Genomic DNA, 16,130 nt, shown 5'->3' with positions numbered 1-16,130 from the left:
AATATCAATCTACTGATGTTTCGACGGCATAACAATACAGTCACGATAACCCCGTCTATCTCAACATCACGGATATAGTACCAGAATTCAGTACAACTCAAAATATGAATAATAACACAACTCAGATATAGAATCTCAACTAAATCCACTCTGAAATTCATAACAATTTCATAAACAGTCTATTCTTTAATCTGACTTCAGTTATACCATGTCTACTGTAGCAGAAACATCATATCTGATTCATATTCAATTCTGACAATATCATAATTTCAAATCATGTCTAAACGTAACAAAACTTACGTCCAGTTGTAGCCTGCGTTGATAGGAACTCAATACCGAAGTCGTATTCAAAATCAGATAGACTGATTTCTCACAAAAGGCGTAAGGATTTTTCACTCTTTCTATGAAGCTTTCTATACGATTCTTTCCTTCGTTTCCTTGAATAAATCGTGCATATATATATATATATATACAACCACGTACATGCAATAAGCCAAGTGGCTCGGTGTGCCTACTGCACGTCTCGCGCTCGGGCGCTTGCTCGGCGCTCGGGCGGTTAATCTTTACCGCTCGGGCGCGGAAGTTTCTGTCGAGATACCCGGTGAACATCTCCTGGCGCTCGGGCGGTAATATTCTACCGCTCGGGCGCCAAACATTCTGTCAAACTCATGGTTCATTGGCGCTCGGGCGGTTCTTTTCCACCGCTCGGGCGCGAGATGTTCGGTCCAGCATCTTGGCCAACATCTTGAGATGTTCGGTTCAACATTTTGGCGCCAGATGTTCGGTCCAACATCTTGGCTTATACTGTAACGATGCCCTGCTTCTTCATTTGAGTTCGTATAACCTCAATCATGTCAATTAATCAACGTTTGATTACAGTAATTACATCTCGGGCCTTACATAAACAATGTCCAAGGAATAATCAAGAAGAAATCAACGGATACAAAGATTCAAATTCATCTCAAGTTACCGTTGGAGAAAAGAAGCTTATAAATATGACAGAAGAACAGCTGAAGATAAAAGAGAGTCAACACTATTCAAAAGCTTGCTGTCACTCTGTCGAAATCTCAGCTCAATCTTACTTGATATATTCGTAGCAGTTAAGGCTACAATTTGAGCTCATTAGCAAGTTGTAATACTCGTTGAAATTCGATAGTGCTAAGATCAGTTACGCACTGAGAACATCCTGTTAAACTAAGAGTTTCAGTTTTGGCAGTGTTAAGTCCAAACTGAAGTGGGTCAGTACAATTCTTGTATTTGATCAAAGTCTTTTAGTGGATATCCTATCCTTGAGATAGAAGGGGTGACGTAGGAGTAATTAAATTCTCCGAACATCCAGAAACAACCCTTGCCTATTTTATTTCAGTTTCGTATTCTATCTTTCAGTCAGTTATTTTCCGCAACTACTTTAGTTTAACTGATTATCATTGACCAACAAGATTCCAAGAATCAGTTTGTCACCAAACTGAACTCAAAATTCGAAAAAGATCAGTTTTAATTTTGAGTGTTTATTTAACCCCCCCTTGTAAACACTCTTGATACGTTAATCGATCCTATCAGTTTTGTTTTATGTGAAAAAAAATTCGGATGGGAAGATTTTCAAAAGTGATGTATATTAAAATATAATTTCTTAGAACACCAATGAAAACTTTGATGTTAAAAAATAATATTTTATTTGTGGTTGTCTCCCCAAATTTGACTATAAATAGGGGTGTATTGTAATGTATTGAGATATCCCTCATTTTATGACCAAATCTTTGACTTCATAATATTTCTATCTTTTTTTTCCTTTATTTCTTCATTTAAATATAATTAGCATGTTAAATTCATATTCAAAGTTTTACACTTTGAATAATGAATAGCTAAATTCCCAAAGTTGAGATGAAAAAATGAAACTCTTCACATGATAATAAGGTTATTAAAAGATAAGAATCTATGTTTTATATTATTTAATCATTATTTATTGTTTATGTTATATTTATTTCTTTAAGTATTATTATACCCTACTTATAAGAGGAAGTTTTGATTTATTGTTGCTATATGTTACACTAAATTCTTGGAACCATTTAAATGTTAGTTTTGTATTACCAACCATTTAAAGTGGATGCCTTGATTTATTATATATGAATATATCATGATATTAATTTCTTGGAACCATTTAAATGTTAGTTTGGTATTATCAACTATTTAAAGTGGATGTCTTGATTTATTATATATGAATATATCATAATATTAATTTCTTGGTATCATTTAAATGTTTGTTTGGTTTTATCAATCATTTAAAGTGGATGCCTTGATTTATTATATATGAATATATCATAATATTAATTTCTTATTACCATTTAAATGTTTGTTTGGTTTTATCAATGGGAACCTTGATTTTGTATTTACAAATATATTTATAGCACAATAAATACTTGACAACATTAAAAGTTTTGGTATATATTATATACTTATAAGATAATAATATATAACATAATATAAATATGGTTATTTAATATATATTGGAACCATTTTATTAAGTGGATTTCAATAATGTTCATTAATGTTAACTTTATTAAAATACTAAGAGTGGATCTTTTAATCTCAACTACTTAAATTGAAATTTGAACAATTAAAAATTACCAATTAAAGATTCAAATTATTAAAAAAAAAAAACAAAAACAAAAAGACATTGTAGTGGACTTGTAATTACCTTAGGTTCTCTGTTGATACGATATTCGAACTCACCGAATTATACTACTTGTGGACAACCTGCTCTTGGGAGTGCAACAATCAAAGTCGCAACAAGTTTTTGGCGCCGTTGCCGGGAAAGTATAATTTAATATCAAGTCTATTTAATTTTCTTTACAGTTTATTTTTCTCTATTTGAATTTTTATTGCTTTTGTGTGTTTTTATTCTTTTGCATTTGCATTTGCATGAGCATTTGGTCACGTACAATTAGTGGTCGACTCATTCGAAATAACCCTTTATTTTTACAAAACATGGCGGAAGAACCCATCCAAGAAAATGAAGATGAAATCCAATCTCAACATGATCATGATAGACGAAGAACACTTAGCGATCACATGAATCCTACACGTGCTAGTGCACCTTCATGTCTAGTTTTTCCTCCTGATGCATCTCATTTCAATTTTAAGCCTGGTATTATCCAACTTATACCTAAATTTCATGGCTTAGATTCTGAAAATCCATACATGCATTTACGAGAGTTTGAAGAAGTGTGCAACACATATAATGATCTAAATTTTAGTATGAACACCATTCGACTTAAGTTTTTTCCTTTTTCTTTAAAAGATAAAGCTAAAACTTGGCTACAAAATCTTAGATCGGGATCCATTCGAACTTGGGATGAATTGCAACCACAATTTTTGAAAAAAAAAATTTCATCTCATGGAACAAATTCCTTCAAAAGACAAATCATCACTTTCACTCAAAAACAAAGAGAAGCTTTTTATCAGTGTTGGGATAGATACAAAGAATTGCTTAATCTTTGTCCACATCATGGTTTTGAAATTTGGAGAGTTGTTTCTCAATTTTATGAAGGCTTAACACCTAAAGATAGGCAAATGGTTGAATTTATGTGTAATGGAACATTTGAAGATAAAGATCCAAACGAGGCAATTGAGTATCTCGATTCATTAGCTGAAAATGCTCAAAATTGGGACACTATAGGTACAATCGAACCATCAAACAAGATTCAATCTCCCACAACTGGTGGAGGTATGTACACCCTCAAAGATGAACATGATTTTCAAGCTAGATTTACCTCTTTGGCAAGAAAATTTGAGGCACTTGAATTGAAAAAGAATGGTCAATTAAAATCTGTTCAAGAAATTGCGTGTCACATCTGTGATCATTCTACAAAAAATTGTCCCACTTTACCCTCTTTTAAATAATGTCTTCATGAATTAGCCAATGTTTTGAACAATTTCTAAAGGCCAAATTTTGAACCATTTTCTCAAAATTACAATCCAGGTTGGTGAAATCATCCAAATTTTAGTTGGAGGAATGATAATGCTGCATAATTTTCACAACCACATTTCCAAAATCAACAAAATTTTCAAAATTATGCACCTTATGTTCCTCCACCTAAAAGGAACTTGGAGGATATATTGAATTCTTTCATTGTAAAGAAAGAATCTATCAATACTCAAACTGCTCAAACAATGACAATTTGAAAGATACTCTTGCTAAATTTGCATCTGCACTTAATGTTCATGAAAAAGGTAAATTTTCTTCACAACCACAGCCTAATCCCAAGGATCATCATTCACAAACTGGAACTTCTAGAACTCAACTGATTGGTAAGGTAAAATATGTTATTACCCTTCAAAGTGGTAAGGTTGTGGAAAAATCCATTCTTGAACCTTGTGAAGATGATGATAAATCAACTCCAAAGGGTAAGGAAGTGGAACCCATAACTTGCGAAGAGGAGGTTCAACAGACAGTGTCACCACCATTCCCTCATGCATTGAAAAATACAAAAAAATCAAATTTGAATTATGATATATATGATATTTTTAAACAAGTAAAAGTTAATATTTTTTTATTAGATGCAATAAAGCAGGTACCATCATATGCCAAATTTTTGAAAGACTTGTGCACTGTGAAAAAAAAAATTGAATCTGAAAAAGAAAGCATTTTTAGCCGAACAAGTAAGTGCATTCATTCAAAATAATAATACTTTGAAATACAAAGACCCTGGTTGTCCTACTATTTCATTTATTATTGGAGAACGAAAGACTAAGAAAGCCTTGCTTGATCTTGGAGCTAGTGTGAATTTACTTCCATATTCAGTTTATCAAGAACTCAATCTAGGCAAGTTAAAATCTACTTCGGTAACACTTTTACTTGCCGATAGATCTGTTAAAGTGCCAAGAGGTATGGTAGAAGACGAGTTGGTCCAAGTTGATAACTTTGTATATCCTGTCGATTTCATAGTTTTAGATACACAACCTATCGAAGCTTGTAATGCAATTCCTGTAATTCTGGGTCGTCCATTTTTAGCAACTTCTAATGCTCTTATAAATTGCAGGAATGGAATAATGAAGTTGTCATTTGGTAACATGACCTTGGAGCTTAATGTTTTTAATCTTTGTGAGCAACCACATGACAAAGGAAATTAAAGTGAAGATGAAAATCTTATTGAAACTCTTGTGGAAGAAAACATTCAAGAAGGGAATACTCATGATCAACTAGATATTTGTTCAATTGAAACTGTTAAAGAAAATATTGAAATTGATCTTGATGATTTTATCAGGTATCACTCGTTACCAGGATCAGAGAAAGAATTTGAGGCAAAATATGAGAACAAAGATGAACCACCCATATTTTAGTTAAAACCCTTGCCAGAAGAATTGAAGTATGCATTTCTTGGAGAAGATAAAACATTTCCGGTGGTAATTTCTTCCAAACTAGCAAGTGATCAAGAAGGTAAATTAGTTGATATGCTTAAAAGACATAAAAATACAATTGGTTGGACACTAAAAGATCTCAATGGCATTAATCCACTAATTTGCACTCAAAAAATTCACTTAAAAGAAAATGCAAAAACATCTCAACAACCACAAAGGAGATTAAATCCACACATGAAAGATGTTGTGAAAACTGAAGTTCTCAAACTACTTGATGTTGGGATTATCTATCCTATTTCTAATAGTAAGTGAGTAGGCCCAACACAAGTAGTTCCAAAAAAACTGGCATCACAATGATAAAAAATGAAAAAGGTGAATTGTTAACAAGTCGAGTCCCATCTAGTTGGTGGATGTGTATTGATTATAGAAAATTAAATTACGCCACTATAAAAGATCATTTTCCATTACCATTTTTGGATCAAATTTTAGAAAGAAAAGCAGGTCATCCATACTACTGTTTTCTTGATGGATATTCAGGCTATTATCAAATTTTCATTGCACTCGAAGATCAAGATAAAACTACATTCACATGTCTTTTTTGAACATTTGCATTTAGAAGGATTCCATTTGGATTACGCAATGCCCCAACAACATTTCAAAGATGTATGCTAAGCATTTTTAGCGACATGGTTCAAAATTTTTTGGAGATTTTCATGGATGATTTAACTGTTTTGGAGAATACATCTTTAAAATTTGGAAAAAGTTTTAAAAAGATGCGAGGAAAAAGGTCTTATTTTAAATTGGGAAAAATGTCATTACATGATTACTTCTGGGATTGTTTTGGGACATGTCGTGTCATCTCATGGAATTGAAGTTGATAAAGCTAAAGTTGATGTCATTGTCAATTTACCAGAACAAATTTTATTTAAAAAAAAACTTTAAAAAAATTTTAAAATATTATTTTAAAATAAAACTATGTTTATTATTTGTATCTTAGTAATTTTTGCAAAAATATCATTACATTACATGTTTGAAAGGTTTAAATTAGAAAATGTATTAATCTATCTAAGGATGTTTAAACTTTTATTTGAAAAAAAAGTCAATTTTAATATTCTGATCACTATAAAAATATGATTTATGAAATCTTTTTGAATGATTAACCATTGTGATAAAATCAGTTATTAAAGTATATGACCCAAGATATACCTGATAAGAGTGCCTAAAATTTTTAAACACACACATATTTTGTGATTGAATCGAGAGGATTGAGAAAACAGCTTGCGAGCCTTTATTGATCATCAGAGATGCTATCTATTGTTTAGATATTGAGTTCTTATTTTGAAAAAAAAAAATGATATTTCCTGAAAAAAAAAAAAGATGTTGAAGATCTATGTAATTTTTAGGTTATATGCTACGACCCTTTTATCTCATAAAAAATAAAAAAAAAACAAGAGAGAAATTTATTGTACAAATTAAATAAATATGTGGTCAAGAAGCATAAACTTTGTGGGGACCCGGACGCTAATCATGTTCTTAATCATCACTGGCACTAATTAATCAATTATAATAAACAGGGTCTAATTTTTTTTTTTTAAATAATGCGGAACGTAGTGACATAAAAACATATATACATCTCAGTATATAAAAGTACCAATTCTGTACCACATACATTTATTTAATTAAGGTTTAACAGCTAATATCAAGTGTCCAACCCTATCTCTAATCCAAGTCCGGAGCCGCCACTCTAATCACGATCTCTCTCTTTATCTCCGTGACCCTGAACCTGTCCCACCTGTTGTCATGTACACATACAGACAAGACAACAGCCGGATAATTCCGGTGAGAATATAATCCCAGTATAAATCAACGAAACATTCAATCATATAAACAAATATAAAGCATGTAACATGTAACAGCAATATGTATCAAAATCTGAAACATAACTAATATCAAACTGTCGACAATACTCGTAGCTACACAATTTAGACTAGACTCAATCTTAGTCTAGGGATCCCGGTTTCCAGAAGTTGGCATTCCTATATCGACCAACAGTAATAGAAAAGACTCCAGTTCTATCCACGTCGATAAGGTATCGATCACCAGAAATACAAAAATGTCTGATTCTATCCACACCGATATGGTATCGATCACCAGTAATAGAAGGAACTCTAATTCTATCCACACCGATATAATATCGATCACCAGTAATAGAAGAAGCTCCAAATCTATCCACACCGATACGACATCGATCAACAGTAATAGAAGAAACCCAAATTCTATCCACATCGATAACCAATCATCCGGTGACAGACTTTGGCACTATCGCCAATACACTATCTTGTGACATCGTGCAATGTGCCTGTGGCGATCCCGCCACTATCAGGCACTTCTGTCACAAGATTACTCGTCTAATACCTGCTATCTATAAATCAAGAGAACAAGTACCTCAATCAAATCAATGCAAATATCGATGCAATAAAGTAAAGTATGTGATTTAGGGAAACTCAAGTCTAAACCGACTCAAGTCGATCTCCCAATACCACATTGACTTATACCTTTCGTTTGTAGTCACGGTCTGAAGCAATCTCTGTTCTGAACTCAAGACTGTCTTTGTAGATCTGAAACGATATATTGAGAATCATAATATCAATATTCAATTCTCAATTCAACACTGAATCTGATTAATCTGGATTTAATTCAAATCAACGGTATAACGGTACAATTTCAATATCCCCGTCAATACAACATCACCAGATAATAGTTACAATCCATAACCCATATCCAATACAATCCGTAATCCAATCGTAATTCAATTTTGTCCGGTATAAATCAATATACCCGAAAAATTCATAACAATTTCATAATCAGTCCGTTTCTCAATCTGACTTCGATTCTATGACGTCTAACATGTCAAGAACATCATATATGAATCCTATTCAATTCTGACAATAGCATAATTTCAAAACATGTCAAAACGTAGCAAAACTTACGTCCAGTTGTAGCCTACGTCGATAGGATTACAGTACCGAAGTCGGATTTAAAATCAGACGAACAGATTTTGCACAATCGCGATCCTAAGATTCACGGACTATTTTCTCCAAAGTTTCCTTCGACTTTTTCATTTTTGAAGGATTAAACGTTTGTATATATATATATATATATATATACAATCATGCATGCATCAGGCAAATGGCGAACTCTACGCGCAACACGTCTCGCGCATATGCGCGACCCAATTCCGCGCCTATGCGCGAGGCTCTCTGGACTCGACCTGTGCAGCTCGCGCATATGCGCGCCCTCATGTCGCGCATATGCGCGAGGTCTTCTGCCCATTTGGCGCATGGGCACGCATCATGTCGCGCACGTGCGCGAGAGGCACTGTCCTCGCACATAAATTATCACACGTTACTTCAAATCGTGTCTCGGTTAATACTTTCATAATCATATCAAATTATAAATCCATAATTACAGATTACTAGGATTAAATTTCCGGGCATTACAAACTTAGTCTGATTCCATGAGTTCAAAAAAAAAACATTAGGAAAAAAATATATAATAAGAACAACTAGATTTTGAATCAATAGATTTCCTATCTTTTAATTAGTTTGGCTCGTTTGTCTGTCAGCATTGTGTAAACCGTTTCCTGAGTATCTGTATTCCAAATTCATGAGAGAAATCGTTCCCACAAATTGAAACATTTATTACCCTATGAGGATATGGAGTTGAGACTCTTACTAGGAATTTCTGAAAGTCATGTACATTTAACTACCTGAAAATAAGCTTTGAATTGATCATTTCTGATTATTTCATAAATTATAATTATAATGATGTTGATATAACTTTGACATTTTTAAAATTTAATTTAAACACTTGAATAGTTCCGATTACATTTCTATTTAAATTAATCAATATGTTTTGTGTTGCTATTAACGCTTAAATTGCTAGGGACTAGCAATAAACTGGTTGAGGGGTGTGATAAACATAAAAATTATATATTAATTAAATGTTTTATAATATAAATTTATAGTTTTTGTTTTATTAAATGTTTAAATATTATATGTTTTATAATAAATTGTATAAAATATAAGTTGTTGTGTAATTATAAGTTTTCACTATTTTTTACAGGTTCGATAAAACAAGAATAATCTTGGCGTTGCAAATGCGATTAAGATGATTCTTGGACCTGTAGAAAGTTGATGTTAATATCTACAATATTGGTGGCAAGCATGAGATAAAAATCTTCTCACAAGTGGGATCAAATTAAGCAACAAATAAAGTTACCAAAGAAGTGGCAGTTTTACCATGCTCTAGCATTTTGACCATATCTCTCAAACTACTTGGTCAAATGGTTAAAAAAATACCACAATTCAAACAACTCAGATATCTACGTGTTTTGTTTTATGTGAAAAAGAAAATTCGGATGGGAAGATTTTCAAAAGTGATGTGTATTAAAATATAATTTTTGGAACTACCAATGAAGACTTTTGTGTAAAAAAATAATATTTTATTTGTGGTTGTCTCGACAAATTTGGCTATAAATAGGGGTGCATTGTAATGTATTGAGATATCCCTCATTTTATGAACAAACCTTTGACTTCATAATATTTCTCTCTTTGTTTTTCCTTTATTTCTTCACTTAAATATAATTAGCATGTTAAATTCATATTCAAAGTTTTACACTTTGAATAATGCGTAGCTAACTTCCCAAAATTTAGATGAAAAGGTGAAACTCTTGGCGTGATAATAAGGTTATTAAAAGGTAAGAATCTATGTTTTATATTATTTAATCATTATTTATTGTTTATGTTATATTTATTTCTTTAAGTATTATTATACCCTACTTATAAGTGAGAGTTTTGATTTATTGTTGTTATATGTTACACTAAATTCTTGGAACCATTTAAATGTTAGTTTGGTATTACCAACCATTTAAAGTAGATGCCTTGATTTATTATATATGAATATATCATAATATTAATTTCTTGGAACCATTTAAATGTTAGTTTGGTATTACCAACCATTTAAAGTTTATTCTTTGATTTATTATATATGAATATATCATAATATTAATTTCTTGGTACCATTTAAATGTTTGTTTGGTTTTACCAACTATTTAAAGTGGATGCCTTGATTTATTATATATGAATATATCATAATATTAATTTCTTGGTATCATTTAAATGTTTGTTTGGTTTTACCAATCATTTAAAGTAGGAACCTTGATTTAGTGTTTACAAATATATATATAACACAATAAATACTTGACAACATTTACAAGTTTTGGTATATATTATATACTTATAAGATAATAATATATAACATAAATGATTATTTAATATATATTGGAACCATTTTATTAAGTTGATTTCAATAATGTTCATTAATGTTAACTTTATTAAAATACCAAGAGTGAATCTTTTAATCTCAACTACTTAAACTAAAATTTGAACAATTAAAAATTATCAATTAAATATTCAAACCATTAAAAGAAAAAAACAAAAACAAAAATAAAAAAACATTGTAGTGGACTTGTAATTACCTTAGCTTCCCTGTTGATACGATATTAGGACTCATCGAATTATACTACTTGTGAAAAACTGCTCTTGGGAGTGCAACAATCAAAGTCGTAACAGTTCTTAGCTCACGGGGGTAGTTATGGATGAAAAGTTTATTTTAAATTTGGGAAGGAAATATTAAATTTTTAATTTATTCGAGATTAAAACTTTTCACAGTAAAGTAATGAAGTAAATAAATCGAAATGCTCGGTTTTACGTCTAAGAAAAAAATAATAAATTAATTTTAAGCTTATATGATGGTTTGGATAGGCTTGAGTAGACGAAAGCAAGAAAACGTAAAAAATCAGGAATTTTAGAGCCCAAATGCAAAATGGTCATTTTACGTCTCGGGTAGTACGAAAGGTTTGACAGTTCACGAAGAGTCATACTACATGCTAAATGATATTTTAAAATTTTATAATGAAAATATGAGATTCTATGATGCATGATAAAGTCGTACGATTTTTACTGTTAAAATGCTATTTTACGAAGATTGAAATGACACGATATTTTGTGAATAAAGAAAAAAAGAAAAATATTTTGGAGGATGCGAATTGACTGTGATAAAAATGACAAGACATATGATGATTGGAAATATCGTGAAGGAGAAGGCCCTACTCAGAGAGAGCCCAACGATTGTATTTTCATTTTATGACGGTGCCTAGTGCTCGTCCTCATACGCAATTGTGAGCTAAGACTGATCAGTAGACCACATAATACAACTAGTCACTTTCAAGGGTGAAACTTCACCCAAATGATATATGATGATGGAAACTTTACGATTAAATGATTTAAGATTACAAGCTTATTTTAAATAAAAGTATGATTTTATGTATGTTCTTGTATATGTATTATTTGTTACATATGGTTAGAACGCACTGAGTCATTAGACTCACTAAGTTTGGATGGTTGCAGGTAAGGATGAGATTGAGGGAAGCGCTGATGTTTGAGTGGATCGAGTCCGGCAATACACTTCCCAATGAACATTTATTTTCCGCATTAGTTTGATAGTTAAAGTTTTTGAATTAAATATTTTTAGAATGATTTATTTAGATATTTTTATACTTTATTTTGAAGTTAATATTGATCATGTTAAAGGTTGACGTAAGATTTTTGTTAATTGATGTTTTAGGAATTTTATGCACTTGAGATTTTACCACGCCCAAAACTGGTCTAACTCCTCTTCTTCGATCTCTTCTTCAGGCTTATCTGGGGAGAGTAAGGTAAGGGATGATTGATATAGTCGTCAATCAGCAAGTGGGAGTCGTTGGAACACATACATAACAAACATACTTGAATTTCGAAAACACATATCATACATAACATGTTTCATATCAACATATTTTTTATCTAGGAACTGAGATTCCTTTACTTTCTATGGTTTATTGATATAGGGTCCTTAATTTTTACTCCTCTACGTATGACGGTTACAATCCCACAGTATAAGGACCATAAACATTTCATATTGGGATTCTCACCCATATCCAATTGAATCCCCACATTGTCAACACATAAAACGTATGATAATCGTATCAAGAAGGGGGTAGAATAAGAATTGCACTCGACTAAATTTTCAAAAAAAAAATGCACAAACGAAATTCATACTTTGAAAACAAGCCCACTTATCTCAAATATGGATAAACAAACACGTGGGAGGGGTTCCGTGTACTGGGAATTTTGATTTCCCTTGGATCTGGACTGCAGCAAAGCTTCGTTACTCGACAGAACTTGGGAATCCAAAAATTTGAAACTTAAGAGTACTTTGAGAGCAATCTCTTGAAATTATAGCTGAAATTTTGATGTGAATTTTTCAATGGCCTAGGGGGTATAGGTGATGGGTGAAAAATCATAGCATAATTCGGTTGATATTTTTTCTATAATTTTAAAATAATCTTTACATAATTCGAGATGCTCCTTCTCTAAATAATAACATGCCAATTTTTGAAAAAAACTTGCCCACCAAGCATTGAATTTTCAAAATTGTGCCTTGGACTGGGCGGTTGAACGTAAACTATTTTCTTATACAGATTCATAATGTATCTAGACTACATTGCAAATTTGCTAGCTTCCTTGTTTAGAAAGCTGTCTTGTATACTATATTTTTGAATTTATTATTATTTACATAATTCGAAAATAATAACCTATACATATTTGTTATCAATTAATAATTTCAACTCTAAAAGATATTTTGGTTTTCACTTGATCATTCACTTCCTTGATTTACGAAAGCAATGAAGTAGTAGGCGTTTTTTACTTCGGAACTAGTTCAACTTCGAACCGGTTTGGCTCCTTGGACCAGTAAAAGACTTCGCTTTTTCATGGCATACGACTTCGGTTTTTACTTGAAGTAAAAACATACCCTTTTACTTCACGTGCCTCTGCTTCGGTAATTTGATACCTAAAACTTCGTTTAATGTCTTAAGTTAAAAGAAGTTTTTCACATAGTAAAATGATATTTATGGGAAATTGTTTTTTTAAAAATGAAGGTTTTACATGTATCTATCAAATTTTCCTGTTTAATAATGAATAGTAATAATTTTCTAGAAAAATGTAAGGGAAAGAAAGGATAATTTTTTGGAATTTTGAAAAGTGCTTCACCAACACATGACCAAAGTATATCTAGGCAGTTTAATATTAATCTATAGTGATAGAAGTATAGAAATGTCTATGTCTTTATAATAGCTTTAATTATGTAGATTAAAATGGTTTCCGATCATGACCCGTGAAGAATGGAATTGCAAAAGATTATATTTTGTGGCTTGACGCAGAAATTATGAATATTCCTATATATACATATATATATATAGACACAAAGTACAAATTAATATGAACGCGATAAAAAATTTATTGCACTAAAATTAAAATTCATTGGCGTGCAATTTATGGAGAAAATGATGAAAAAATTTCATCAGGTAATCATGAGTCACCGTTGTCACATCCAAATAAATTATGGTGATGAGCTAAAATAAATGACGAGTACAAGTAAGAGTTAAATCAATATTAATTATAAGAATGACAATGACAATATAATAAAATTTTAAAAATAATAATGGATTGATTAAAAGTATGGATCTAAAGTCTACACACAAAATGCGGGGCCTGGGGGAATCACTGGCCCTTTAGCAAAGAACTTGGCGCTGAAGCATGCAGATCTCAGAGGGCCGACAAGGCCAAACGGCGCCAAATATATGTTAGACAATTCCACGTCGGCGCAGGGGAATGTGGAACTGCAGTTGAGATTTATTGGAACTGCTGAAACTGTTGTTCCTCTTATGTTCCTGAAGTGAACATCTTTGAGCTGGACGTTCGATTGCTGCAAACGAACGACGACGTCCATGTATACGTTAAAACGATTGAAAAAGTATGCGAAATCAAGTATTTTGGTGTCACGCACCTGGCGTTTTTTCTTGGAGTCGTAGTGCTGGTCGATGATGATGGGATTTTTAACTTGGTTCATCACGAGGTCCTGGAAATAAATTCCGGTGGCGAGCAAGCGTGGCGATGCGTGGTAGGTTTTGATTCTTGCACCATTTGTTGTTCCTGTTAGTGTGCAGTTTATGATGGTGACTCGGCTCAAGTTTGTTTCATCCGGTCTCTTTCCCAGGGACCCGACGCTGCATTGATTCAAAAATTTTAAAAGTCTAAATAAGGAGAATTAATGTTTTATATATGCATAGTATGCTACTAATTATGTACCTGAGGCCATGTCCTGGGCCACAGAAAATTCTGGCAACTAGAACATTGTTGTTGCCATGGCCTACCGAAACGCAATCGTCCCCGGTTCCAATGATGGAGTCGGTGATATTAACATTTGTGGAGCTGCTGATATGCAGGCCGTCTGTGTTGGGGCTCTTTCCAGGGGCCGAGATTCTCAGGTTCGAGAAAGCCACGTTGCTGCTGTCCGTCACCTTGGTGTGGAAACCCATGCTGTTCATGAAATTCAAGCTGTACATCGCCCCGTATTGCACCGACTGGAACACTAGAGACTGCATGCGCATTGAAATTTGAAGGGCTTGCATGCATTCATGAAAATTGATCTAAAGAATTTTACAAGAAACGATACTTACTGTCGGAAGTGGTGGGCCGCCCCTGCCTTTGCCAAACTGCCAAGAAGATTGCCCCCGGCCATTGATGGTCCCTCCGCCAGTAACCACGACGCCAATAACTTCATCGATCATGAGCCAGGCGCCAGAGGAGTAGAGACTGAGATCGGTGCTAGCCAACAGGTTGCCCTGGATTTCGATGACGATGGGTTTTACGCAGGGTCCTTTGAACACAACCTCCCCGGTAACAAAATCTCCGCGCGGGATTAGAAGCTTCGCTGGATTGGGAGATCTGCATGCTGCATTCCAGGCCCGTATGAATGCCTGAACAATTTTATTCCAACAATATTGTTTGTCAACATATAAGCTACTACTTGTTTATTCCATTTAACGTTTTATGCATACTGATGTTAAACTTCTTGTATTAATCACGAAAGAACTGTAAATTTTTCACATGAAATAACATGCATGCATATTGATACATATAATAAAATCAAGTATCGTGGTGGGAACTTCACCATAGAATTGTCTTTTCTACCATTGGCCACAGCCCCAAACTTCATAACGTCAAAAACTGTCTCGCCAACTAGGCTACGATGGGCACCAACGGCATTGGATTCGGCCAGGTCGATCATGAGCAAGCAAGCCATGCCCAAAAATAGGCATACTGCCCGAACTCCGATCGGACTCGTCATATCGATGCCCTAAAAACAATTTTTGTATGTTAAGAAGGTTTAGTTCCTTCTTTTTTTATATATATATGTTTTTTTTGTTTTTAACTTGCCAATGGCTGAAAATACAATTGGTTTTGGTCGTTCGAAAGCTTATTATACCTACTTTTGAGTACCATACGTTTCATTTCCGATAATTTTATCGACTAAGATTTGTTGTTGCTCCTAGTTCATCTATTTTAGCGAGCATAATTGACATGCCGAATTTGAGGGGTGAGGATTCGCTTACTATTTTTAGCCATATATCTGTTTGTTCGCTTCAATTATTAATTTAAGGAAACCTTATTTTTAGTACTCTATCTTTTATTTTTTGAAATTTTTAGCTTTTTTCAACGGAATACTGATGTAGTACTTCATACGTCGTCAATATCATATCAAAACTATACCAACGTCACGTCATTGCTACGTCGGAAAAAAGACATGGCGACAACAAAAAAAAACGA

General features: G+C 32.9%; 1 protein-coding gene across 1 annotated transcript; it reads right to left on the bottom strand.

Moving 5' to 3' along the window:
• Positions 1-13,815: 13,815 nt before the first annotated feature.
• LOC142531369 (exopolygalacturonase clone GBGE184-like) lies at positions 13,816-15,727 on the bottom strand. The gene is made up of 5 exons (XM_075637474.1): positions 15,475-15,727; positions 14,981-15,280; positions 14,610-14,899; positions 14,308-14,527; positions 13,816-14,226 (listed from the first exon to the last, which is right to left on the bottom strand). Exons 1-5 carry the CDS (start codon positions 15,649-15,651, stop codon positions 13,993-13,995), a joined length of 1,221 nt encoding a protein of 406 aa, XP_075493589.1. The 5' UTR covers positions 15,652-15,727; the 3' UTR covers positions 13,816-13,992.
• Between the last annotated feature and the right edge of the window lie 403 nt (positions 15,728-16,130).

Source organism: Primulina tabacum, chromosome 17, assembly GCF_025594145.1.
Source record: "Primulina tabacum isolate GXHZ01 chromosome 17, ASM2559414v2, whole genome shotgun sequence".
NCBI classification, from domain to species: domain Eukaryota; kingdom Viridiplantae; phylum Streptophyta; class Magnoliopsida; order Lamiales; family Gesneriaceae; genus Primulina; species Primulina tabacum.
The sequence above is the reverse complement of the archived record's forward strand: the minus strand, read 5'-3'. Positions and strand labels throughout refer to the sequence as shown.

Excerpts from the sequence above, each read along its gene's own strand:
- LOC142531369 (XM_075637474.1), bottom strand. The coding sequence starts at position 15,651 with ATGACGAGTCCGATCGGAGTTCGGGCAGTATGCCTATTTTTGGGCATG. Across the intron at positions 14,528-14,609 it reads GGCCCAGGACATGGCCTCAG|CGTCGGGTCCCTGGGAAAGA; the intron begins GTACATAATTAG and ends GAATCAATGCAG. Across the intron at positions 14,227-14,307 it reads ACTCCAAGAAAAAACGCCAG|CAATCGAACGTCCAGCTCAA; the intron begins GTGCGTGACACC and ends GTTCGTTTGCAG.